At 52.8% G+C, this 25,200-nt stretch overlaps 6 protein-coding genes and 2 non-coding genes across 8 annotated transcripts; 4 read left to right on the top strand and 4 right to left on the bottom strand.

Moving 5' to 3' along the window:
• Positions 1-1,043: 1,043 nt before the first annotated feature.
• Positions 1,044-5,819, top strand: COCSUDRAFT_38319 (general substrate transporter; the record flags this gene model as incomplete). The annotated part of the gene is made up of 11 exons (XM_005643514.1): positions 1,044-1,156; positions 1,339-1,375; positions 1,488-1,548; positions 1,742-1,847; positions 2,070-2,280; positions 2,710-2,901; positions 3,359-3,523; positions 3,876-4,076; positions 4,828-4,958; positions 5,163-5,247; positions 5,523-5,819. The coding sequence occupies 11 exons, from the start codon at positions 1,044-1,046 to the stop codon at positions 5,817-5,819; spliced, it is 1,599 nt and encodes a 532-aa protein (XP_005643571.1).
• A 1,008-nt stretch (positions 5,820-6,827) lies between these two features.
• On the top strand, positions 6,828-7,392 carry COCSUDRAFT_34339 (hypothetical protein). Its single transcript, XM_005643513.1, has one exon. The coding sequence runs from the start codon at positions 7,035-7,037 to the stop codon at positions 7,260-7,262; it is 228 nt and encodes a 75-aa protein (XP_005643570.1). The 5' UTR covers positions 6,828-7,034; the 3' UTR covers positions 7,263-7,392.
• A 1,491-nt stretch (positions 7,393-8,883) lies between these two features.
• On the bottom strand, positions 8,884-10,538 carry COCSUDRAFT_54724 (hypothetical protein). Its single transcript, XM_005643512.1, has 3 exons — positions 10,491-10,538; positions 9,910-10,157; positions 8,884-9,423 (listed from the first exon to the last, which is right to left on the bottom strand). Exons 2-3 carry the CDS (start codon positions 10,155-10,157, stop codon positions 9,216-9,218), a joined length of 456 nt encoding a protein of 151 aa, XP_005643569.1. The 5' UTR covers positions 10,491-10,538; the 3' UTR covers positions 8,884-9,215.
• Positions 10,539-14,655: 4,117 nt separating this feature from the next.
• Positions 14,656-16,477, top strand: COCSUDRAFT_34337 (Rhodanese-like protein). The gene is made up of 5 exons (XM_005643511.1): positions 14,656-14,784; positions 14,959-15,157; positions 15,384-15,563; positions 15,952-16,066; positions 16,342-16,477. Exons 3-5 carry the CDS (start codon positions 15,388-15,390, stop codon positions 16,420-16,422), a joined length of 372 nt encoding a protein of 123 aa, XP_005643568.1. The 5' UTR covers positions 14,656-14,784; positions 14,959-15,157; positions 15,384-15,387; the 3' UTR covers positions 16,423-16,477.
• Positions 16,478-18,582: 2,105 nt separating this feature from the next.
• On the bottom strand, positions 18,583-20,816 carry COCSUDRAFT_48980 (hypothetical protein; the record flags this gene model as incomplete). The annotated part of the gene is made up of 6 exons (XM_005643510.1): positions 20,474-20,816; positions 19,990-20,305; positions 19,609-19,757; positions 19,163-19,300; positions 18,722-18,842; positions 18,583-18,645 (listed from the first exon to the last, which is right to left on the bottom strand). The coding sequence occupies exons 2-6, from the start codon at positions 20,143-20,145 to the stop codon at positions 18,583-18,585; spliced, it is 627 nt and encodes a 208-aa protein (XP_005643567.1). The 5' UTR covers positions 20,146-20,305; positions 20,474-20,816.
• A 79-nt stretch (positions 20,817-20,895) lies between these two features.
• On the bottom strand, positions 20,896-20,968 carry COCSUDRAFT_t68. The gene has a single exon. It is a non-coding gene; the product is annotated as a tRNA-Ala (tRNA).
• A 1,627-nt stretch (positions 20,969-22,595) lies between these two features.
• On the bottom strand, positions 22,596-22,668 carry COCSUDRAFT_t67. The gene has a single exon. It is a non-coding gene; the product is annotated as a tRNA-Arg (tRNA).
• Positions 22,669-23,394: 726 nt separating this feature from the next.
• COCSUDRAFT_44812 (riboflavin synthase) lies at positions 23,395-24,944 on the top strand (the record flags this gene model as incomplete). Its single annotated transcript, XM_005643509.1, has 5 exons — positions 23,395-23,410; positions 23,560-23,699; positions 23,948-24,169; positions 24,463-24,654; positions 24,873-24,944. 5 exons carry the CDS (start codon positions 23,395-23,397, stop codon positions 24,942-24,944), a joined length of 642 nt encoding a protein of 213 aa, XP_005643566.1.
• Positions 24,945-25,200: the final 256 nt, after the last annotated feature.

Genomic DNA, 25,200 nt, shown 5'->3' with positions numbered 1-25,200 from the left:
CTGTCTTTGTTTTTTTATTCACCAGAATTGAGCGTGAAATTAATCTGCTCACATGGATTCAATCTTTATTACACTATGTCGGGATTGTGAGGGGCTCGACCGGAAGAATCACTCTGCACTTCATAGAGCGTAATCGCAACAGTTTTCGCCCTCTAGCTGACGATATTCTCTTTCTCGCCCAAGGAGTGGCATTGGTCGGATGCAATCATGCAGAAGAACGGAACACAGACCTCGCACGATTGTCACATGAGCATAATTCAGATCAATTCTGTCTGGCGCCAAAGGTGGTACTGTGCTGAACCCCATCACCTCATGATCATGCGGCACCTGCAGCGCAGCTAGCGGCACCAGCATCGCATCCATTTGTTGCATGGTGCCTGCATGGGTTGATCCTTCCATTGATAAATAGACTGAGTGGTTTGCTTACTAACAAGAGAACAATCTGCACATTCTTCTTGCTCAGGAGGCGATTCCCACAGTTACAAGAAGGTGCATTGGAAGTTTGGTGCAACCACCTAGCCGTGACAGAGGGAAGGAGACCTTCCAGAAGCATGGAAGGCGGAAAGGATTGAAAAAGGGGATAGTCTGACTGGTGCCTATACAAGAGTTTTAAACAGCTCGATATCCAGTGTACTGCTGCGCCTGAGGCAAGCCCCCACATCTCTGCCTTGTTCCATTTCTTGATGTCCTGCTCAGAAATTGAGTTTATTTTCTGCATGCATTGGCTTACTCATCAACCATTTCCTGATCGCGCTTGATTTCGCCAGGCTGATCTCGAGGGGTGTTGCAACGGAGCTCAGAACAGTCGACTAGAGGCGTCTCCTCCATTCTTCGGGGTGTAAAACCGCGGGGCTGTTGCTCACATTTATTGAGGCTGCAGCCACCTTCGTTCCGCTGGAGACCTCTACATGGCAGGTGAAGATCTTGTGGGCACACACTTTCACTACTGACTATCTCCTTGATCACTGCATGCTGGTCTTCTCCCCTGTCTATTACTTCCAAAAAAGAGCTCCAAGCTGCAAGAAGCAATGAATAATTGTTGCATGCTGCCAGGGGGTATTGTGGCGACCGGGCCAGCGAAGCGGTACGCTGGACGGATCACGCCTTATGTGGTGCTGACCTGCATCGTAGCAGCCAGCGGCGGAGCCCTCTTCGGGTAAGTGGACATCACTTCAGCTAGCAGACATCAGGGCGATAATTGTTGCGCAGCAGTCGTGCTAGCTCTGTCTATGAGCTTTGTGTGCCCGTTGAATCTGGAAAATCCCAGCACAGTGTCTCACTTTTGAGCAGCAGGGATCACCATGTATTGACTTGACTGGATTGATGTGGTGTGTGCAGGTATGACAATGGCGTCACAGGAGGCGTGGTGGCCATGGTGAGTCACCAGAGCATCTTCCTTGAATGGCACCCACTAGAATGTGTACATGCTCATTTTTCCTTCTCATGGTGGGAGGCAGTTCCGTTTACTGTATTGTTGTGTGGTGCAGCCTGACTTCCTGGAGAAGTTCTTTCCCAGCGTTCTGGCGGACGTCGAGGCAGATGGGCAGAGTGCGTCCCTCTCAACATCACACTGCCAACTTGAGCAAGAGCCATTTGATGTGTGAAGGCCCAGCATTGCACTTGCATCAAATATTATGCAGCGCATGGACCCCTCTTAGCATGTGCCAACCTCTTTATAAGAGATCATCTTTCAATTTTGTTTGAAGGAAAATAGAACTGAAAACAAGGCATGACTGTGCAGACGGCAACCCCTACTGCAAGTACAACAGCCAGCCGCTGCAGTGGTTCACCTCATCCCTATTCATCGCCGGGGTCTTTGCCGCGCTACCTGCAGGCTACACCACCAGGTGACCATTGCACACCACTCTGCTTCATGCCACTGCCAGACTTTGGCAATTTTCCTCTATTCCTTACCAGCGATGTCCACGTTGCTTGAGCCGTGTGTGGTCAGAGCGACTCTCCTCGGCTCAAAGTGGGCGACTCTGAGATAAACGCCCTCAAGTTGAGGCCCTCGGCAACATGCATACACGACCCCTGCAAGACATCAGCCTTGTTTTTTGGTGCATCAGGAAGTACGGGCGCAAGAAGACGATGCTCATAGCGGGCCTGCTCTTCGATGTTGGGGTGGTGATCACCTGCACAGCGTTCAACCTGGCGATGCTCATTGTCGGTCGAATTCTGCTGGGCATAGCAGTCGCGTTTGCCTCTGTGGCGGTCACACTGTACAACAGTGAGATGGCCCCTGCGCACATCCGCGGCCGTCTCAACCAGATCTTCCAGGTGTGTGGCAGGAAGTGCTGTTCCTTGGAATTTTTCCTGCGTGTGCTATCGTCATGGCCCGCGTGTGGGCTGAGCTGGGGCGGAGTGGAGCTGAGTCTGCGTGTCTGGCAATTATTTGTGGTGGCTAGGTTGTTCCAGACTTCGCGCCTCAACAATACAAAAGCAGCTGCCATATGTTGGGCGGCTAGCACACAAGTCCTTGTTAGCGGCTGCATCTCGTGTTCTGGCTGACATCGCTCGAGAGATGAGCAGCCTGTGAGCACATGCGGGCACATGTGCATGGGTTCTCGCATGCAGCAAGCAAGCTCCTTTACAGATATTAGCATGCGTGGATGCCTGTCAGCACCAGTGCACACATGCGCTCATGCTGTTTTGGATTGGCACCAGGCACCAAGCATGCATGCATAACGTGGCGGCACCTGCGCGCAGGTGGTGCTGACGCTGGGCATCGTGCTGGCGCAAGCCATCAACATCGGCACGCAGCACATCCCCGGCTACGGCTGGCGCATCTCCCTCATGTTCGCCGGCGTTCCCGCCCTCGTGCTCACCCTGGGGGGCCTGCTACTGCCCGACACCCCCAACTCCCTCATAGAACGAGGGCACCAGGAGCAGGGCAAGCAGGTGCTTTATTTCTTGATTTTGGGCTCTTGTGCAATGAGGATACAAAATACAAGGGAAGCAGGTGCTCGCTCTTATGTGATCGTCATTTGCGCTTAAACAGCTTGATGGCAGATAGAAAAGAAGTGGACCCTGCAGAGTACCCCAGCTCTTCCATTAGGACTGGAGACAAGGAGGATGGCCAGCTGAGAGCAGACACGTCTATGAGGCATGCACAGGGTATTATGGCCGCCGTACAGCTTGGTGATGCAGTGTCGCAAGCAGCAAGTCATTATTTACAATTTGCAAAGTTTCCGAAGCGTATTCTACTCACTTCAGTCTAGATGAACAGCAACGGCGCTTTTTCTCCTGCTGCCGGTGTTGCTCAACTCAAGAAGAACAACCCTCATCTTCACAAAGTGCCTGCAGCCGCAATTTCGCGGCCTGATAATGACAAGTGTGCACTGACTGGAATGCTCAGGTGCTGAGGGACATAAGGGGGGTTGACAACGTGGAGGAGGAGTTCCAGGACATCAAGGCGGCCTGCGAGCGCGCCGCTCTTGTGACCAACCCGTGGCGCACCATCTTCAAGCCCTCCTACGCGGCGCAGCTCTTCGTGGCCATCACCTCCACCCTCTTCCAGCAGGTCAGTAGTCAGCCTTCTTTACATTGATCCAAGGTGCTGTACTTCATGGAAGGTGTTGCCACATGAGCTCATCACCACACATGCCATCCATGCGAAATTGTCCAAAAAGATCTACTCTCAGCTGTATCTATTGCAACGTGTGTGTACCTGATGTTGCCTTCTTAATGGGTTGTACCAGGTCAATACTAAACCAGTTTTTCCTGAAAGGCACCGGTTTAGAAGGGGCCTGCACCGCACTATGACAGGCCCCAAGTTGCTGAATCATCCCAGTGCTTCTGCACACCGGCATACTATGTTTTGCAGCAATGGTGCTCAAGGCCTGACAGGAGTGGTGTGCCTGTGCGCTGCGCAGTGGACGGGCATAAACACGATAATCTTCTACGCGCCGCAGCTGTTCATCACGCTGGGCGCCAGCCAGAACGCTGCGTTGGCGGCCACCATAGTCACCGGTGTAGTCAACCACCTGGCAACCTACGTCTCTCTGTGGGCCGCCGACGAGTTTGGCCGCCGCGTGCTGTTCATTGAGGGCGGCATACAAATGTCCATCGCGCTGGTGCGTCGTTCTCCCCATTATCATTGTTATTAATGTTACAAGCTTTCCTGCCAAAAGGCAAGGTGCATCTGTAGACGAGCTACATGTAAAGGCAGCCAAAACTTTACCTCTTATTGGAGTCTGCCAGATCCAGGCAAGACTTAGTGGGCATGATGCTCGGTACTCACACCGGCCCCCGCCAGCCAGGGCCATGATCCCATTAACAAAAGGCAATTACCATTACCTGACGCAGCTGATGTATCGGGGTGACTTTCCAGTTGGGCTGCCAAGGATCTCTGTGCTCTGCCAAGTACCTGTAAGCGAGGCGCCTGTGCAAGCTGTGCTGAGAATGCTAATGAGGTGGCCCTCTTGCTAGTGCTATAGCGTGCACGGCCTCTACCTCTTTTCAATTCCACAGGTTAGTCTGTGTCTGTTCTGTGATGCCTGTTCGAGTTGGGTCTTGGTTGATGCTGCTGGGCAATACAAGCACCCAAGTAGGAGATGAAGTGCTTTCTGGGCAGGCATGCCCCCAGCACCATCATTCCAAGCCCCAGGCAAGCAGGCACATCATTACACGGTCTGGAGCACTGCTCAAGTTGCCCTCTGTTTCAGCCCGCAGGCTCTGGTGGCAAGTATTGGTGGGCCTGGAAGCACATTAATAAAGGCTCCCTGGTGACCTTTGCCCGGGTGATTGTGACTTTTGCAAGCTTCAATGGCAATGGCTGTGGCCAATGATGGGCGCAGTTCCAAAGACGCTGGTGCCTGCGCGCAGGTGGTGATCGGGATAACACTGGCGGCGACGGGGGGTGAGATATGGGCGGCCTGGTTTGTGCTGGCGCTCATGTGTGTCTACATCAGCGCGTACGCCTGGTCTTGGGGGCCCCTCGGCTGGCTCTACTCCAGGTAAGAGTCTCTGAGGTGCCATCTGGCCCAAATAATTTTGCCTCTCCCAGAACAATGAGGCTGTAAGGACACTGTCATGATTGTCTCATGGGGCCCTTACGATCGGGTGTGCACCTTTGTAAATTGCCTGCACTTCAGTACTTGTAGTAAAGGGCGGTTGACGATGAGTAAAGCAGTGTCTTCCAGCCTTGTGTGGCTGCGCAGTGAGGTGCAACCGCTGGAGACGCGGTCTGCCGGGCAGTCTATCACCACTCTCGTCAACCTCATGTTCTCCTTTGTCATTGGCCAGGCAAGTCACGCTTTGAATCCCCCGCTCAAATTGTGGCTCAGCAGTCCATCTGTTCGCTGCGGCATACAAATTCAAGTGCTCCGTGAGACCAAGATGAGCTGTGCTGTGCTCCCCTGCAACTTGCCATGCCCACAGTGCCCTGAGTTTCAACAGTGGTTGCGACTGCACTATGACAGTGCTGCCAAGCCCCAGGTGTACACCATGCTGTCAAAGTGAATGTGGCCTTCTGTCTTTGGCAACACTTCAGGCCTCCAAAATTGTGTTTTGGCGCGCAGACGTACCTGTCAATGCTGTGCTCGATGCGGTGGGGCCTGTTCTTCTTCTTCGCGGGCATGTGCGTGCTGATGACCATCACTGTCTACGGCTTCTACCCGGAGACCAAGGGGCTGGGCATTGAAGAGACGCCACGAGTCTTCCAGAAACACTGGTGCGCTGCTCTGCGGGACCAGCCTGCGTTTGTTCTTGAACGGCCGATCTCTACATGCAAGCGGCCCCCTAAATATTGTGCAGGAAACTTGGGTTGCATGACTTTTTCAGTTGCAAAGTCTCTCCTGCTGCTCCTGACCGGCTGACGAGGGCAGGAGGAGCGCTAAGAGGCCTTTCCGAAGGACTCCTTGCAGAACCTCCCTTCCCATGCACAATTTGCAAGCTAGTTCAAGAGCTCCCCTTTGGTAGGCCAAAGAACTGTAGGCAGGCAGCTGCAGACCGTTGTTTGGAGACATAGCTCTCTTAAAATAAGTAAAGCAGCTCACCAGCTGCTCATAATGAGAACACTTCACGTCTCCATTTGATCAATTACATGACATCGTGTGGCAGGTTTTGGAGGCGCTTCACGCGGCGCCCGGACCGCGCCAAGGACGTGCAGCTGTTGTCGGTCAACGACGTCGCGCACCTCGACCGCCTCAGCCCCGGCGCCAGTGCGAGAACAGGGGCGGCCGGCGGCGGCCACGGCGCGGATGTCGAGGCGGCCGGCGGCGCCAAGAGAGCCAACGGCACGGCGCCGCTTGTGCAGCTGGAGCGCGAGTCGGTGGCCGGCCTGCGGCAGGAGAAGGTGCCGCTGTCAGATGACCCCTTCTGGGACGGCGCCTGAGTAGCAGAACTCCTTATCGGATGAGGCCTGTCGCCACTGAAGGACAGCCTTTCCTGAAATGAGACCTCAATACCGCAGTGAGGCAGTCCCCTGTGGGAGGGGGCTAGTTGCCATTGGGGGAGGACCCCTCGTGGGATGCGGCCTTCTGGGATAGGACCTAGGTGCCTCAGTAGGAGATCCGTTCTATGAAAAGGGCTTGATTCTGGAGTGGAGTGGATGGGAGTGGAATAAATGTTTCTTTGTACAAAAGATTAGCTTCAGACGGCGAGAGGATAGAGATTAATAAGAGACACATGCACGGCTCAACTCGGATGACCCCTTCAGGGATGGAACCTAGGTATCTCTGAGAGACGACATTTCACATGCAAGATGATATTTTCTGGCCGAATAGCATTAGGGGTGGCCAGCCAGTGTCCTTTTCCGAAGCAATTAGCTAGCAAGGAACAGGGTCTTCGCTAGGTGTGCACTGTATTTGGCCTGATGTGAAGCAGAGCGGCTGAGCTCATGCTTGCACAGTCAAAGGCTAGCTGAGTTCAGATCGAAAAACACTGGTGTCATTGATCAGACTTAGAGCCTGGCACTGTGCAGCTGGGGAGAGACTGATTTTTGTGGCTACCAGCTGTCTGCAACCAAAGTCAAAGAACATCTTGGTAGGCCAGGTAATCTGCTGCACAAGAAGAATGTCCGAGCTGATGCGATGGGCAGTGCTGCAGATCAGGGATTTTTTAAGGGCATGCTTGAGACGGTGCAGAATGATCTCAAGGTAGGGAATAGCATTGGGAAGATTGGCCTGCATGCGGCGGACCTGCCCGAATCATGGGTCTGGTCAATTCGCAGCTGCGACGTGTGGTCATTGTATTCATTGCATGCCGTGCTTGGACGCCTAGGAAACCAAGCTTGGTCACGAGGTGTCTTTGTGCAATAGAGGATAACTTTCTGTACTTGATAACTGCATCACTGTGAAAGGAGAACTTTATTGATTCCCAAGGTTGAGACCACATTTCTGATCTGGCAATGGATGTCAAATGAAGAGCGCTCTGTAATCAGCGCGAGCCCAAGATGTGTCCCTAAACAGATCATGTTGACATGCTCACATGACATTTCATTCACTATTGCAGCCGCTAGGCGGCCTTGTCTACTGCAATCCATGGGTCACCCAATATGGGCATGCCCCTTTCCCAGACATGCGCTAGCTTCGAGCTCAAAGTTTGCATTGGAAGCCTCACGTCCCTTCCTGTTCAAATTGACAGGAAGCCTTCCTCTGAGAGCATGAGCGGTCGGTCTTGGTACGGGGTTCAGATTAGTGCGCTATGTCTCAGCTGATGACTGTCACGTTGTATTTGCATCTTGCGGTGTGTTTGGAACAATTTGAGTCAATTAGATTGTGTTGGTGAATGGATATGTTATTATTGCGTATTTTTGTGTGTTGTGCCCGGGCAGCTGACGCTAATCCCAGGCCTACCAAAGATTATTCCGTGGAGATACCCTCTTGGAGCACTCCTACCACGCCGCCGCAAGCTGAGTGCAAGGCAAGCAGCGGGGATACCCGGACCGTCTTCGTGATCACGGTACCGAGCCGGACAGGTAAGTATGCCTAATTCGGTTGAGTCAATGAAGCCTGGACCAGGGGCGTCTTTCGTTCTTGATCATGTGGTTATGGGACCGAGAGTATTGTCTGGTAGCAAGAAATGTGGTGTCTATTGGGAATGGATAAACTAAAAATCGTCATGAAAGAGGACCAGCAATAATCACGGGCCGATCTATCGTCTGAGAGCTCAGCGGCCAGATCGTCCCATACAGAACGTTTGGGCACGCAAGCGGCAAGCAGGCGAGGTTCTCGGGTAGGCTACTCTCTCCTCACTCCATCATTTCTCATTCGAGACCTCGCCCACTCACGATAAACCGCACACACTCAAAAATCACCTTTTTCTACCTTCACTTTGTGTTAGATAACCCTGTGAAGCAACGTCGCAGCCTTGATGTCCCCGATCGGCACAGTACATGGGCTGATCGAAACTAAATTTTGTGTGCATTAAGAAGTTTGAGGGCCTGGCGCGGTACATAAATGGTCTGTTGATGAAATATATCACTTCCTGGATTTCGGGAGAATGTGATCTATTACTTTGTTGAGATTGTAATGTTGTGATGGCCCGAAGGCTCCAGAAATTCTTCGAAGGCTTTCGCCACACGAAGGGGGATTGGATATAGTTTTCAAATAGCAATAGTCTCGGATCGGTTAACCCTCATTTCCGGAGACGCTACCCCAAGCGCAAGAATGTCGTCATGCTGTTGGCAGAGCGGTGTAGTTCGTCTCAGCAGATCAAGATATTTTGGCCGAGTATGGGACGGCACCTTTTCATCATCATCTCTCCAGTTTTGGCATTTGTTGAATGCCTTGACCAATGACAAATTTCAGAGGCATGCTGTCTAGACGGTGCTTTTATTGTTTGCAATGAATGACATCCCCTGTGCTTGGGACCTATGGTTGGACTTCAGAGCAAGCAACCTGATGCATTTCGTCGAGCCAGTTAGAGGCTTCTTTTGATGCGGTGCACTACTTTCTCGTGATCAAGCATCTCGCTTTCATGCTGTAAGCAAACGGTCCTCCTATTCAAGTATTGCACATCAAACACTGCACAGAGTCTGAATATCAGTCCTGCATGCCACGGCTGGCACACAAATCCCCTGTGCCTTACACGCGCCAGCCATAGCAAAACCGCTCCATTGGCACACTTAAAAATGCATGGTATACAGGGAAAAATCGTGTCAGACAGGCACCATGGTTTGTGGGTGCCCGTCTGAGGCACTTTATGACCCTTTGCGCCTTCAAATCAGCACGCAGCAGCTGTGGCGGCCACCAGAGCGCAGAGGTCACAAGTTAGCGCTGCAAAGCGGAAGAAGCAATGACGCGGCCGTCCCAGGGGACAACAGTCTTAGGCAGGCAGTCCAGGAACTTGCAATCCAGCAGCACGCTCGCAAAGGCCAGGCCGGTGGCCGCGCCGACGACGCGCGACCAAAAGTCCGGCACCGCTCCGCCGCCGAGCCGCCGCGCCACGTACTCGTACAGCAGCTTCGCGCCCAGCAGCCTGCGCTCGCACACTCCACTCTTTCAGAGTTTCACAATTTCACTTCAGATTCTGGGTGCCGCACGTGCCAGACTTTTTCCTGACGACTTCCCAGATGTATACTGGCAAATCCCAACTTATCTGGTCTTGCCGCTCCAGGGGTGTTCTTGACTCCCACTGCAAATGGCCTGTTCCCTGATTAGCTCCAGAGGTGACAGCCGTGACGTCCCTGTGCTTCTCAGTCTGGAAGTCAATGCACCTCTACATGATTGTGCTGCTGCTTTCAAAAGTATTTGAAGTCAGCTCATGCTGCTGCTCTTCTCCAGGACCCTTGATGTGTTCTTCAAAGTCTTGCCAAGATCCGCTTGGACTAAAGAGGACGCTGTGCCAGTGGCTCTCAGAAAAGCCGCCGCCAGGGACCTGCGTGACTGACTGGGCCAACAGTGGTGGCAACACAGCCAACAACCGAGATGCTTAGAAGTCAGCAGGTGCCATTCTGGGCCGCACCCAAGCGAGTTGAGCTGCAGGCCGAACAGCCACACAAATTTGCGGTATGGCTGCACCAGCGCGGTGCACGCCAGAAGGGCATACACCGGCGCAGACGCGCCCTTGGTCTCCCACAGCCGCCGCCGCCTGACCACCACATTGCCCACATAGGCGCTGAGGTTTGCCAGCGCCCCCGCCGCCACGTAGAGGACTGCAAAGCGCGTCCAGCCCAGCTCCGCCTGCAGCCCCGGGCCCACCATAAACAGCATCTGCGCAGCAGGAAACATGCACCTGTTGCCATTATGTTTCCATGACAGCTGGGTCCAGTAGGATAGCAAGCAGCTTGGTCAAGTTTAGTGGCTCCATGTAAATTCCTGGCATGCTGGCTAGGCCAGAAGAAGCAACCACAGCTCATCAAGGTACTTTTGCAGGCTCTCAAGCCCATGGGTATGTCTTGCAGCATCACAGCAACATATGCCAGACCCTGTCGGTTGCCCTGTATGAAGTGTTGATCCAATTTGGTGAGTACCCAGCAACGCTCTACAGGAGGTGAAGTTGAAGAGAGCGCTCGAGCAAAAAGGAACATAGCAGAGGGAGCCTGCCTGCAGGTTGCCAACGAGGCTGTACAGGTCGGAGTGCGACACGGTGGCGGTCAGCAGCGTCCAGGGGCGCCGCGGCAGGCTGCCGGGCGACACCTCAAAGTGCCGCGTCATGCGCCGCGCGCTGCCGAATGCCCAGAGCAGAAACACGCCCACATTGAATGCCAGTAGCACCTCAAGCGGCGCCGGCCACCGCACCTCCCCATCCTGGAGGGGAGAAAGAACGGATTGAAATAGAAGAGGAAGAACTTAATGGGAAGGGGATTACAGGGGACAATAATATATTAAAATTTATGTCACACTGATGATGCTCAGGTTTTTTTATTTTGAAGAGACTCTTGTAGCACCTGGCCACTCTGTCAGGGAGAAAGATCGGGATGAAAGAATTGAGGACCCGTTGAGTTGCGCTTTCACAAAGTTTGCACGTTTGACAGCGAAAGGAAGTTGTCAATGAAGCGCCAAATGTCTACATCGTATTAAGTGTGCGCTCGCTGCGCTGAGTAATAAAAGGTCTCCACAGCATTGCACACAAATCTCTGTGGGTCACCACGGCCATGTGAAGATGCGCTCTTTGGCAAGCAGACAGTCTAGCTTCACAGCTGGCAATTTTATCTTTGTGGAGGCGCTCTGGACCGCAAAAGTGGCAATTCAATCTTGGAAACAAAAGATGTCATCCATGCAGGGCACTGCAGCGTTGCATGCATGATAGTTGAGGGCACCACACCTTGAGCATGTTGTTGGCGGAGCCGTGCCAGCGCAGTAGCAGGGCGTAGGCCCAGGAGACGGGCAGCGGGATCCAGGTGTTGAAGATGCCCAGGAACCAGAAGCTCTGGTAGCGCGCCAGGCTGCACAACCACAGGTTCCAGCAGCGGAAGCCCAGCCCCGATCGCATCTGCAGCCACACCACCGACGACGCGGCAAAGCCTGCGCCGCGCAGGGAACCCGTGAGAAGTACAACTTCTGGGACATCCTCAGCTCCTTACTCACTCAGTCAGGCTCACTCAGTCAGACATACCGGCCCTGCTTTCAACAAGTGCGTGCCCGTCAACAGAGTATAGACCAAGACACAGGACTGCTGTGCGCTCAGAAAGGCAAGGTCCCACCACACAAGAAATAGTGAAAGGAAAATTTCATTTCATCTGGCAATGCCAGGGAGCCCTTGAGAGGCCTTCCAGATCCTGCACGTCCCTCTCTCTGCAAGTTTGGCCTGCATTTCTGGTACCGCCCTCCTTGTCAGTACATTCAAGGCCCTGCTGGCCAAGAGAATCACGACATCTAATAATACAACCTACCTGGCAGGAAGCCCAGGCCGCGCTGCGTGTACTCGCGCACGAAGTTCACAAAGTGGCGCTCGTCGGGCGTTGTCGCCAGCGCAATGGCCACCAGCGCCACTGTCAGCACCGCCTTGTCCCACCTCAGCACCCGCCGCCACCTAGGCCGCCTGTAAGCAGCAAAAAATGTGCTTTTGGTACACATGCATAGGTTTATGCCATTACAGAGACAAGGACCCTGCCAGGTGCATGCAAAGGCCCATGGGACACCACAGTACAGCTCAAAGACCACGATCTCATGGGGATGTGCCACATCCGATCACAGTGCTTGGACTGTACTATTGTCTCCTCTGGGGTCCATATGGATAAGGTACTGGGGTTGCAGCTGCGCTCTCCCGCCTAGACACTTTGCTATGTTGCGAAAGCCTCTGAAGCCGCAGTATGGCATGAGCACCCGCTCCTTTCTTGATGCCTGAAACAAGCATGCATCACCTGACAATTGTCTTTTGGAAATAGCTCACCTGAGGACTGCCGGCCTCCCACCCGTGTGCGGCTCAGTGATGCGGCCGCTCCCATAGAAGCTCTGCCGGCTGTCCGCCGACGACTGCTCATCCCCCACCTCCCTCTGCCGTGACCCTGTCGCCCTGCCCTGTTCAGCACAGCAGAGCGCTCAAATGTCTCATATGAAGTATCAGATATTGGCCCCGGGCACTGATCTATGCACAGTGAGCCTTGTAACCATGACACCATCACCAGCATGCAACACCTTACTTCCAAAGAGAAAACATTTCATGACAACTTGTTTGAAGCAGGCAAAGATAAAGGGCTATTAACCATGAAGGATCCACACATGTATGATCTGCCCATGAGTTGAGTGATCTAGGAACTACGAAGGGCTGCACATAGATCAAGGGGCTCTGGAGCCCCATCAGGCACACCTGTGATGGCCTGCCGGCCGCAACCCCCTGGCCTGTCGCGCGGGCCTCCGAAGCGGACCGCGGTGACTGTGGTCCCCCGTTTACGGTCGCGAATCGGGGCTCCCCCGTAAACGGGCGCCCCGTATAACGCCGCGACTCCCACAGCTGTGGCAGCGCGGTCCCCGCGCCCCTTATCACATGCACATGCAACAGCCCCGCCAGAATACCCCCAAGATGACCCAAGAAGGACGCCCGGGGTGTCAGCAGCTGGATGTACGCCAGCTCCGCCCAACAGACATACTGCAAGCAGACAAGATAGCTTGTCAGCTGCAGAAATGAAAAGAGGCATGATTGAGTGGTGCGCCCTGCTGATTTTGACATTTCCATCTGCCTCTACAGGAACCAGACTTCGTCTATAGTGCATGCGGCATAACACCTGCTACATCTGCTAGTCTCCATATAGCTATCCAAAATTGTCTTCCTCATGACATGCACGTGACTGACCAGGGCGGTCCGTAGTGAACCTGCACTGGTGACTTGCTCCCGTCACCAAAAGAACGCCTGGATCTTCACCTTTGTTGGCAGCGCGATGCCGCCAACATAGCTCCAGCCGGGCGTCCGGTGCGACAGCACCACCTTGAGCGCAAACAGCACCGCGCTGAAACCGACTGCGCAGCTGCTGTAGTACTGGGCCCCCGCCAGATCAGGCAATGCTTTGGCCGCTGCGGCTGCCAGCCCCACTGTGGCCACATGGCTCAGCAGCAGCAGCTCTCCCACCAGGCCTAGAAACCTCACTGACCCCAAGTCCGGCTCCAGCTGAGCTCCCTGCAGCCATGCAAGCATGCGAGAACTCGTTGTAAGCGGCAGGAGCAAGACGATGAAGTGCCGCCAATCGACCTGCATCAAATGTAGGCGAGGATGGAGCTTTTATCTCACAAGTGAGGACAGGAGTGGCCCACCTTCCAGAGGAGCGAGCTCATGTTGTAGAAGAGGTGGACCTCGTCAGCATGCAGGAACGCTGACCAGATGAGGCGAGTCCATTGCCAACCCTGAGGCACACCGGGGCGATCAGTGATGAGCATGTTAAAGCAGCACCCCTCTGTTGTGTCCAAAAACGGGTTGCCAAGGGTGCGCCATTAATTATTGGATGCATACATGTCCAAGGTGCTAGACTGAGCCAGGTCCCACCTCCAATATTTGGAATGGCTGCAAGCAGGCATTGCTGATGGACGGCACATATTGCATGAGCCCTTCCGGCTGAAAGAACAGGAGCACCATTCCTGAACATGCATGACCAGTACGGTTGGCTCTGTGATCCCCTGTCGGACTAGCATCAGATATTTGCAATGTGATATTGACAAGCAAACAGTTGCATCATAGTAAATGTTCAAAGGAAGTGCACGGCACGTGGGGCTCAACCTGCAACAAGGCCCAGAGTGACAGGAGGCCGATGTTCCATTTGCACAACCTGCTGTGCCAAAAGAAGCAGGAATCCCACTGGATTTCCCTGGACCCCTCGCGCGGCATAGGGACCGCGCTGATGAGGCCCAGTGACTCTCTTAGCAGGCATGGCTTGCTTTGTCAGCTGCAATGTCTTGTTGCAGCGATCGAGATCAATTCCATTTCGATTTTGTTGGAGAAATATATGATGAAAGAAAACATTTGTCGCTCCTTTTATTGGCAATCACAGCAGATAGTTCGATTAGAAAGTGGATTTCAAGCAAAAGCTCAACATGGATCTGTTCCGTTGTCGCAATTAGATGAAGCTCAGATATGCAGTACGGTGAAATTATCTAACAACTTTATTCAAAATGCGCTCAATTCCGAGATTGGCATCTTTTGGCACCTCCAAGGCTGAGAGGAAGGTGGGTATTACTGATCTGTGACTGATACTTCCGACATAGCTTCCGAAACGCTCAGTTCTGTCTTCGCTCGCGCATGTCGAGGACAAGTACACATCGCAGGGCAATCATCGTGGCACCATACTGTGAAAAGCACTGCTGCGCAAGGGTGTCATCGAAAGCGCAGATCTGTGCGTAGATCCACCACAGATGGGGACTGCCTGCGCAAGGATGCCCCTCCTGACGAGCATTGGACGCACGTATACAGGTACATAAGGCATTGCTGTGGAAGTTATAAACAAGATATGGTTGTCTCTGTACCCTAACAGGCTATCTGACACTGGGATCAGTGATAATCAGTGATAAGGGACAACGTGGTGCAGTCTTCTTTCACAACTTTCACACACATCTGGAAGCCAATGTATTGTGGTGCTTGTCTTAGAACGACACTGGGTCTTCACCGCCATCAGATCAAGCTTTCTGCAGACGAGGGAAGGCCGGGCAACCCACAGCTGCTCAGCTGTTAGACGACGAGCAGGTCCCAAGTGCCTGCACACCTGCCCTTCACAGCGCATGGAACCAACTTGGTGTGGCAGAGGCTTCAGGACAGCTGGCAATGCGCGGTATGCGCATGGGATCAGGTAAGAATCAGCATGTCAATGTGCCTGCACCTCTGAACTATGGGCTAGGGAACCGATACCCTGGGCATTGCAATGCACATTTGACAGCGGCATTCAAGATAAGCCTGGGCACAAACACTCCTTGTGCCAATTTTCCCTTGAACTCTATGCCTCCCAAGGAGTACATCGCTTTGGAGACACTCACATTTGAGACCTACGCTGTAAGGAACCACACCTGGTGGCGCAGGGCAATGGGGACGGAAGCAGATGAGGCGCCAAGGGTTGGGGACATTGATGTAAGGGCGCTGCATGCGCTGCTGAGCGGTGCAGGGAACGCCGCGGACGAGGTGCAGCTGGTGGACGTGCGCGAGGAGGTGGAGGAGCGCATTGCTGCGCTGCCAGGCTTCCAGCTCATGCCTCTCAGCAGGTGCTTTTTATTTTGCCTCTTACTTCATCTCTGCACTTCTGAGAGCTTATTTGCCTGCAGAGATCCACATGTCCCCTGGATTGTTTGAGATATACTGTGACGCGGCTGTTGCTGTCCGTTTGCCTGTAGATGTCCAAATGCTCAATCGGTTCAAGTCAGGTAGCCTAGCAGTGGAGCAAATAGAGGCACTCGAGGTCCTTGCTTTCCCTGATTTTGTACTGTGAGATTCTTTTCACCTCTGGAGGAGACTCTGTCTGACATCTGGCGCCCCAACAAGTATTGGCTTGAGAGAGCCTCATCACTGACCTGGTGGGCGCTCTCCTCAAATGCATGATGCTGCAGAGCTGACAGCCCCATGGACTGTATGAATAGCTCTTCCGGTATGCAGATTTCAGGAGTGGGGACCTATTGTAACTGAGATGCTGGACCCGTCCAAGCCCACCTATGTGCTGTGCCATCATGGCGTGCGCTCCTACAGAGCAGCCACCTTCCTGGCGTCCCAGGTGGGCACAACCTTATTTTGCCTCATATTCCCCCTCCTGTTGCTTCATATAATCTGGGAAAAGGAAATCTGGGACTCCGAATCAATAGGCACCCGTCAGTCACTCAGCCTGGTGGAAACGAGACCGTTGTAACACTGCTCACCACAGTAGCAGTGGTCACAGCTGTCAACAGACGCGGCCTGTGTGCCCGCGCAAGGACGGTAAATTGTTGAAGTGCACTGTCTGGGTACCCTGCAAGATTGTGAACATCATGTTGTCGCGTTGCTGCCATGCAGGGGTTTGAGGACGTGAGGAATATAACAGGCGGCATTGATGCCTATTCTCGGGAAGTGGACAGCTCAGTGCCGCTGTATTGAAGTCGACAGTGTGCCATGGAGGCTGACACAGCAGGCTTATTAATAGGTTGAAGTTGCTGGGGTTTTATCTCGAGTCACGGATTGTGGTGATCAGTCACTGACGGTGGTCACTGTGGCACGAGAAGTTGACTTCTGAATGATTGGGACTCGAGCAGAAATAACTGACGAACTGGCTCAGAGAGATATACCATTGTGTTGAGTACAAGCTTCAAAATAGACACGCCCTGGAGTGTGACTTCCCTGAACGGCAGGTCCCATAATCGGAGCGAGATGGTCGAGCACAGCGACAGCACCTCCCCAGCCCCTTCACACCAAATTGGCATCCGCGATAAGGTCACCTCTTCTGGCGGGCTATTCTTTCGCCTTTTACTAAAGAATACCGAGCGGTGTCCTTACTAAATCGCATACACCAATTTTTTCTGGCTCTAGGGCCTCACCATTACCACCAAAATATAGTCACACAGCCACACCTCCATCCACAAACTTCGCACGAAAACTTTCTGAATTTTACTGTGTCAATCAATCAAAATGCAAGAACAACAACAGCAATCTATGGACTTACGCCCATCTGTAATTGCACGTATTTGGGTTCTCGAGATCTGCCGATGGGCCTTTTGCTCGAGCAGACTTCGCCTCTCTGTTGCTCTTGAAGAAAGCCACTATACGCACTGCTGCTCATGACTGAGCTTATCAGAGCGATAGGAAGATGGCAGAAGGTATCGAAAACACTACTGTTCGCTGGCCGCCATCTCCCGAAGGAAGTTGCACTGTAGGATGAGCGAGAATTCATAGAGCATCAACTGGGCAGGATTCTGATCGAAGAAGTCGATAATATATGCATGGTTCTTTCAGGATAACGTTGCGACAGCTGTTTATGTCGCTGGCACCGTCGCTGATCGGCAGATCACGGAGGGATCCATGGCGCAGTTGTGTATATTTCTCTTCGTGGGTGTTTGAATTTGTGTGTTATGGCATTATATATTTTGTATATTTGAATGATAAATTTTGTGTGAACCGGTCCACAGCCTAGGCGGCAGTGCAATGCCAAGGCCATGGGCGGGCAGAGGTCGTGCAAGCACAACACTCTGCCCCCGGGCAAAAGATTAGATTAATATCATGAGGGACAATGTCCCTCGTATCAGATATTAAACTGATAAGAACAGATACTACACTTGATCTTAGCCAAAAGGCCGAGAAAGGTATGCATGAACGAGCGATCGAGGTCGAGTGTGTTCGTCAGCCAGACCATGCCTCTCAGACGTGATTATGGGACCTATGCTAAAGGACTGCATGTCTGCATACCAATTATTCTTGAAGAATGCGGTGCACCAATCTTGTCAATGGGCCTCTCAAAAGGAGCATCGATGTGATGAATTGGATGTTGTAAGTGTCTACTCCAATTTGAGGAGCAGCACCATTTTCGATCACTATGGGACAAATGCCCCCTGATGCATTATGTGGTGTCACAAGAAATACTATTCTGAGTAGAACTACAGCAGCTTTACAGTAGCAAAGTTTACAGTAGATTCATACCAGCAATTGACATTGGAGCAATCAATGTTTCTTTGAAGCGCAGATAATCTCCGATGATTTCTGGTGCGCTGACAGAGCCACAGATAATTTTAATTCCCAAGCAGGACAGATTTCACACTTTCAGAGCAACATCAGCCATCCAAACGGCGCAAGGACACTGTCTGTGACTTTGTGAAGGCCAGCCAGCGTTTGTCTGTACAGCACAGCTGCAGCCGACTCATTTCTGGCACATCCACCCGCACAAAGCTGGCAGCTTCCGGCCCTGCTGTCCTCCTCTGCCGTCTTCTAAGTTGCCCCTGCTCTGGCAGGTCCTCCCTACCATCAACAACTTCTCTGGCACTGCTGCAGCAAGCATCGCACAGCTGCCCTCTCCACTCCCTGCGAAGCGAAGCGAAGCAACACATGCCATTGGATGTGGAGGCGGGAAACTTTCCCGGGGGAAAAACAAGGACCGGCCTAGAGAAGAACAGCGGTTGCAACACAAGACATGCACCCGCTGATGTCTCAAGGGATATTGCCAAGCTAATCTGCAGAGCGCATCAGTGCTGCTCCTTCACAGTGCAGCCGCCCGCACAAGGTGACTAAGCACCACCCGATCTCCTCTCTGGTTGCAGCGTCAGCGCATATTCAGTGCCGCCCCACAGAAATTGAAATGCATGTGTCCTCATTGAGGTCTGTGTGGAAGATCACCTGCCAACAGGAGAGGCGTTTCCATCTCAGCTTTGAGCACAAAAGCAAGGAGTGGCACCTAGTCTGAAAGGTGCACCTGGGGGCAGGCGCGCAGGCTGGACGTCCAGTCAACTCCCAGCGGCATCCAGGAGCACAGCACAATGTCTGGCCGGTGCTTTCCCAGCGCTTCTTCACACGACAGCAGCTCCACAAACTGCCTAACATAGACAGACCACCACTTTGAACCTCATTTGCTAGGCTCGTTGCGCGTGCCAGTGGCAGATGAAGGCTTTCAGCCGAATCCACCTCCACAGCAACAGCCGCTGGCACTCCTAATTCTTGGCCTGATACCCAAAGTCAACAGCAACACCATAAAACCAAAAGAATGGTCCCCGCTCTGCCATATAGTTAACACTGCCAAAAGGCCCACATCACTGCAGCATATCTGCATGTCAGCGATTGTGGGTGACTGGACTGTTATTGATTTATACCTGAACGGCGAGCACTCGTGCAGCCCGAGAGACCGCTGTCCGAGCACCGCAGATCCACGCTGCAGCAATTAGTGGCAGGTCGCAGCTGCGCGAGAGCTGCCTGCAGCTGCGCGGTCAGCCGGCCATCGCCAGCGCCAACCTCCAGAACTGCTAAGTGCTCCAGGCCCAGCTCCTCCCCCCTCCTCCTGTGTAAAGCAATGCACACCGAGAATTCATCAACATTTTGAAATGGGTACATGCTGTACATGAGGTCCAGACTCTTGCGCCTTCAAGGCAAGCACTCACTAAACACAATGCAGGGGATTTTGTTCGCGGGGCATTGTCTGCATCATCGTTGCCTGCATGGGCAGGTTATTGTTTCAGGCAGACTTGCAAACGAGGCTGGCTTGTGCGCCAGCTGTGCAAGGTGAAGCGAACCGCTACTGCATTTAGGGAAATAAGGAGCGCAAGCAAACTGCCATATCCAGTGCGTGCAAGAGGACCCGTGTCTCACCACAGGTATGCTGCCAGGGAGTTGATGTAGTCGCGGGTCCAGACTTCATACTGGCGCCAGGTGGGGCCTCCATCCAGGCGGCCCTGCAGGAACGCCCTGCACCGGCCGCACTGCTCGCACGCGCAGCTCACCTCCCCGCTGGCTGCCACCTGCATGCATGCGCGCAAGTCTCCACAGTCAACGGCAATGCCGGTGGGGGGCCGCCTGTATATAGGTGGCCATCACTGCTCAGCATCTCATCCTTCGCAGCCAAGAACCAGCAATCTGTAGTGTTGGATGTCCAACACTGGCTTATCATCAGTCTTTGCAACATCAACAAGCAAAAGCACACAGGTGAACATTCTCTGCAAGGATATTTGCTGAGTGATGCAGGAGAAGCACCTCGGGTGTGCATTGGCTCTTGAATAAGCCAAATCGCGTCACAAGCTGCTGTCTGCTGGGAAGCTGATGCCAGCCATCAGCTATTGCAGTTCTGGGACACCGGACTTGGCTCCCAGCCGCATTCCCACACTTCAACCCATCATTCCCGGCAATCATGCCGGGACCCCTTCAGCATGAGGGCCCCTCAACTTGTGTCTTGTGGGCTGCTCCTGTGCGTGCGCTGTCCTTAGGAGCACTTGGCGCGGAGTCAGGCTAGATCGGTCCAGTGCGGAGCACACTGTCCTGGAAAAACTCTGGCCACGCTTCTGTGAGGCGCCTGCAGACATACAAAAAGCATTCAGGGAAGCATTTACAAGAACAGCGGTTGCTATCATGATCAAGCGAGAATCGAACCTCTTGAGAGGGGGGGGAAGCGCTTGATCGACTGAGCTGGACACTCATTTCTGTAGTACATCAGTACAGAAGGTGATCTCCAGAATCCCACCTGCGCTGCCGAGCAGACAGCGGAGCAGGCTTCTTGCTTTCGGCAATCCCCGATTTGACGAGACAGTAGATGAGCAGGTGCGCAAAGATGAGACAGGCGATGAAAGCGATATACACAATCACCATGCACGACTAGGTGCTCAATGCTTTCGTTGTGTAGAGCTCATCGGGTGCACAACTCGCCAGTTGGTATGAAGACACTTTAAGAAATCTGCTTCCCTGCTCACAATTGCTGCATCTCTTGTCTGCGAACACAAAGAGAGTGACGCAAGGTTGAGGCAAACATCAACAGCAGATCAGAGGCCTTGATGGTAGCGAGCGATCACTCATGAACTGTGTTTCTCAATGTCTTGATATGAAATCCGTCTAGGTAGTGGATAATTTGGACATCTGGCACCCAAAAAGAAACCGAAAAAGACACTTTGGAGAATGGGGGCATCGATCCCCCTACCTCTCGCATGCTAAGCGAGCGCTCTACCATCTGAGCTAATTCCCCTTGCGATCTCAGGACCAGCGATGATAAAACCCTCATTTCTGGTATTCTTGAATGCCTTGCTGAGGAGAAGCATCCTCGACTTCCGACATGAAACAGAATTTCAAGAAACGAACAAATTTGGTGGCCTAAAGGAGTTGGTGATTGAACTGCGGTGCTGCTTGGCACTGCTGAAACATGTCGAGCACTCGTGTGCTGCCGTTCTCCGCTGTCACAGCACGGTGCCTCCTTCACTCCCGCTGTTGGATAGCAGCTTGATTGCGCTTGATGCGCCCGGGGGAGTTCAAAGACGGCCGCCGCCGGCTGGATGGCTTTAGGGCGCAGCACGGCGCGCCCAGCGCTCCGTGGAAGCAGAGGGTCGCCCCCTAACAAAATCAAAGATCTCGCATTCCCAACATGCAATACGAGACGGTGAGATACCCTCTATTACAACAATTTCTTTTTCAATCAGTCGGGCTGGGAGGCTGTGGCCTTCTGAATGGACCACACTGGACTATATGCTCTGGATACTATAATCCCTTGTCCAAGGAATCTCCAAGAGTCCTATGGATTTAGGGCTGATCAGTCTCGACTGTGTAACTGACTGGACTTTGCATGCATGCATGCTGACTGATCCGACTGTGCATGCACTGGGGAGTACCCCTCAATACTATTCATACTTCATATTCATATATAAATACTATATCTAGTAGATAGATATTTGTAACCTAGATCTGGTTTGCGATGCCGTCTCAGGGAGGAGTCCTCAAATGACACAGATTGGCAATGGGTTGTTTGATGAACCCGGCTCAATGTATTATGGTACTCCCAAATCACACAACATCGAATACAGGACGGTGAAGACAGCAGACAGATGGGGAATTGATCAATGGTGCTCATGAGCTCAATGGGACGGGCCGTCCTCGCCCGTGACCCTCGTGTAGTCCAGTTTAATCCACTATAGCTGTACTTCATGCGGATCTTTTGGAGTTTGTTAATCTCGGCAACTTCCAAGTTGATGAGCTCAATGCGGGTGCCAGGAGGGAGCACCCTGCCATACACTTCAACGCACTGGACTCCCACTAGGGGGCAGTTGCAAGGATGGGCATGCAATCTCGGTTCGCGGTTCAGTTGCCTCCACACCGTGTGGTGACCAGCTGCCACACCTAGATACAACAACAACGCTCCTTACTTATCTCGCATCATGCAATGACTATTCTCTGTATCTAAGACCGAGTAAGAAGGTACAACTTGTTGAATGTTGAACATTAATACACTTGAGAGTTCAGTTAATTGATTGCACCACGAGCCTCTTTCATGCCCTTCTGGAGGATATATCACATGTGAGATCTCATTGCGGTGTTCTTTGGCACTCCTGAAATGCCTCTGAGCATACTACCGGCACCGACTTACCAGCGCTGCTGAGATCACGCATTTCAATGGGTCGCATTTTCAGCCGGCCCTGGCGGGTATATCATATGATGATCACTGCCAGTGGCCGGCCGCGGCTGGCCACTTCGGCCATGCATGTGGGTGATGTGCATCTAGGTGACGGGCACTATCAACTCTATCATGGAAAGCCAAACAACTGGAACTACAAGTGGAACCCGACAAGCAAACAAAAGCAAAAAATTGTGGCATAATTGGTCAATGACCACGCCAGGGCTCGAACCTGGAATCTCCTGCTTCGTAGGCAGGCGCCTTATCCATTGGGCCACGCGGCCACAGCTGCCAAAAGCGCATTTCCAAATGTCTATATTGCATACTCAGTATAGGCTAGCTCACATCGTTGCTGTCATGTTCACTTCAGCATACTATTTGTTGAACATCATTGGATCCTTTATCCAGCATGGAGCGATAGCATCGGTGAGGATCGGCATCACAGAAGCTCAGCAACACGACTTGTGAGGTTGTCACCACCTGGTGTGATCTGCTGCGAACAGCTCCTGATCCTGTGACCAGAGGACATTGTCTAATTATCATCACCGCATCTGCAGCTGCTAGCTTCTTCTCCGGGTCGCTTACTTAATATCATGTTGCAGGAATCTCGGTCCATTCGGCATGCACATCTTGGTGTTTTAATAAAGCCGATCTGCTTTTGGAGTCACAGAATAGGAGGAGATGAATCTTGTGAGAGGTCAATTCCTCTGCCTCACGCCCTGCAACCGCCTTCCTTGCCAACCTCTGCAGCTGAGGTACATGGCAGTTCTCTGCTCCCCATATCTGTTCTGTCTTTGCATCACATGGTCCTTCTTGCGTGTGCAAATCTTCAAGGATGTGGCAGGACCAAACTTGATGTGGGCCAAGATTGAAACTGACAGGAGGATGCCTTCTTTGTACACAGGCATGCTCATGCGCCAGTGCTCCCCAGCCGCATTCTGGACAGAAATGTCAACGTCAAGCGCTATGCTGCCGTCAGCAGATGCAGACAGCGCCATAAGCAGCGCACAATGGCTCTCTTCACAGGTGACGCCGCACTTACCCATATGCCAAAGCACTGGCTCCGAGACCATATGTTTTACTGCTGCCATGAGGACCGCATGCTCATTGCAATTTGGCAGCAGAACATGCTGAATGCTACTGCTGCATCTGATGCCGTATTGCCTCTTGTCCAGGGATTGTGCAGGGGCAGGGGAATGTGGTGAAGGTGCACCAGCTGGAGGACTTCAGGAGCATCAGCATCCAGTTCCCCAGCGGCAGCATGGGCGGCATCCAGATTGGCGCCAGTGTTGCCATAAACGGCACCTGCCTCACAGTGTGCACCAGCCCCTACAGGCCTCCTGAAGGCCAATCACATTTACATGGCCGCTCTGTTACTTGGGCAGCATTTTGCAATTCTATGGATCCAGGCACTCTGGCCCCACAGACCCAGAGCTGTCCCTGTGAAACTGCCTAGTGCTGCTATTGCTATGGGGAAGTACTTTTATGTGTCATGACCGAGCAACTGGTGCTGCTGCAGATACTCTTTAGGACATGAAGCATTGCCTCATTCCCTCCCTGCAGGTGACAGAGATCGATGGGGACAGGCTCAAGTTCGACATCATAGTGGAGACGTTGAGGGCGACCAATCTGGGCGCGCTGGATCTGGGCAGCCGCGTCAACTTTGAGCGATCGGCGCGCGTCGGCGACGAGATCGGCGGCCACAATGTGTCGGGGCACGTGTGCGCGACGGCGGAGGTTGCCGCCATAGAGGACTCGGAGAACAACCGGCGCATCACCTTCAAGGTGAGAGGAAAGTCTGGGGTGCTGGAAGAAAGGAAGGTGCCAAGATGTTGTGGGTGTTCTGCCCCCTGGCTGCTATGAAGTGCGCCATTGTGATTAACTTTAAGATGCGCAGGGCATGCTGATTTGGCAAGAGTCAGCCGGCCAGCTGCTGTGTGATCACGGCAAGAGAATTGCATGCGAGGCTGAACAGACACAAGAAAGCTGTAGTATTGCTTGGGTGCTGAGCACATTTGCCCTGCTTTTTATTTTCAATCCTGCAGCAGTCTAATAGTTGACAAGATGTGCTGGGGCAGGTGCCTCAGCAGTTCATGAAGTACGTACTTCCAAAGGGTTTCATTGCAGTGGATGGCATCAGCTTGACAGTAGGGGAGGTGGGCAAAGACTGGTTCACAGTCTACCTCATACCAGAGACCCTCAGGATAACAACCCTGGGAGCGCGTGTTGTGGGGGATGCGGTAAATCTGGAGGTTGAGGCGCAGACACAGGTGCCTACCTCCCTTCTTTCCAAGCCGATGCTAAATTGCATGCATCACGGTATTTTCTGTGTTAAGATATGGGACTTTTCCATGCCAGGGCCCCATTGCCTTCTCACCCCGAGGTTGGCCCACTAATAATTCCCCCTTGCATGTGCAATTTTAGGCATGACAGTTCACAGACAATGACACAGCTGTCTTGCACGATAGATGCTTTGGGTGCCATGCAGGCAATTGTGGACACTGTGGAGAATGTGGTTGCTCGATACATGTCCCAGATGCAACTGTCAACAGCGTCATGAGTTCTGTCTGCACGGCCTGCTTTCTTCTGTAGAAAGGGGTGAAAGGAAGGGTCCAGAGCAGTAGTTTGCAATGCCCAGTCACATGCTTTGGATACAATGGGGTTGGCCTTGCCCGTAAAACTCTCGCCTGAATTCAATCCTTGAATATGACCTACCATTGAATATTCACAGGAGTAGCAGATCCCAATGGACTGCTAAATGACTTGTCTAGGATTTTGAAAAAGAAACACTTGGAAGTTGCTGTTCACATCACAAT

Source organism: Coccomyxa subellipsoidea, assembly GCF_000258705.1.
Source record: "Coccomyxa subellipsoidea C-169, whole genome shotgun sequence".
NCBI lineage: Eukaryota > Viridiplantae > Chlorophyta > Trebouxiophyceae > Coccomyxaceae > Coccomyxa > Coccomyxa subellipsoidea.
Note: the sequence above shows the minus strand (reverse complement) of the source record. Positions and strands in the feature narration are given on the sequence as shown.

Coding starts and splice junctions, on each gene's coding strand:
- COCSUDRAFT_34337 (XM_005643511.1), top strand. CDS start 15,388: ATGGGGACGGAAGCAGATGAGGCGCCAAGGGTTGGGGACATTGATGTA. Junction 15,564..15,951: donor CAGCTCATGCCTCTCAGCAG/GTGCTTTTTATT, acceptor TCCGGTATGCAG/ATTTCAGGAGTGGGGACCTA. Junction 16,067..16,341: donor CCACCTTCCTGGCGTCCCAG/GTGGGCACAACC, acceptor GCTGCCATGCAG/GGGTTTGAGGACGTGAGGAA.
- COCSUDRAFT_54724 (XM_005643512.1), bottom strand. CDS start 10,157: ATGCTGTTTATGGTGGGCCCGGGGCTGCAGGCGGAGCTGGGCTGGACG. Junction 9,424..9,909: donor CTGCAGCTCAACTCGCTTGG/GTGCGGCCCAGA, acceptor GTGCGAGCGCAG/GCTGCTGGGCGCGAAGCTGC.
- COCSUDRAFT_34339 (XM_005643513.1), top strand. CDS start 7,035: ATGGGCAGTGCTGCAGATCAGGGATTTTTTAAGGGCATGCTTGAGACG.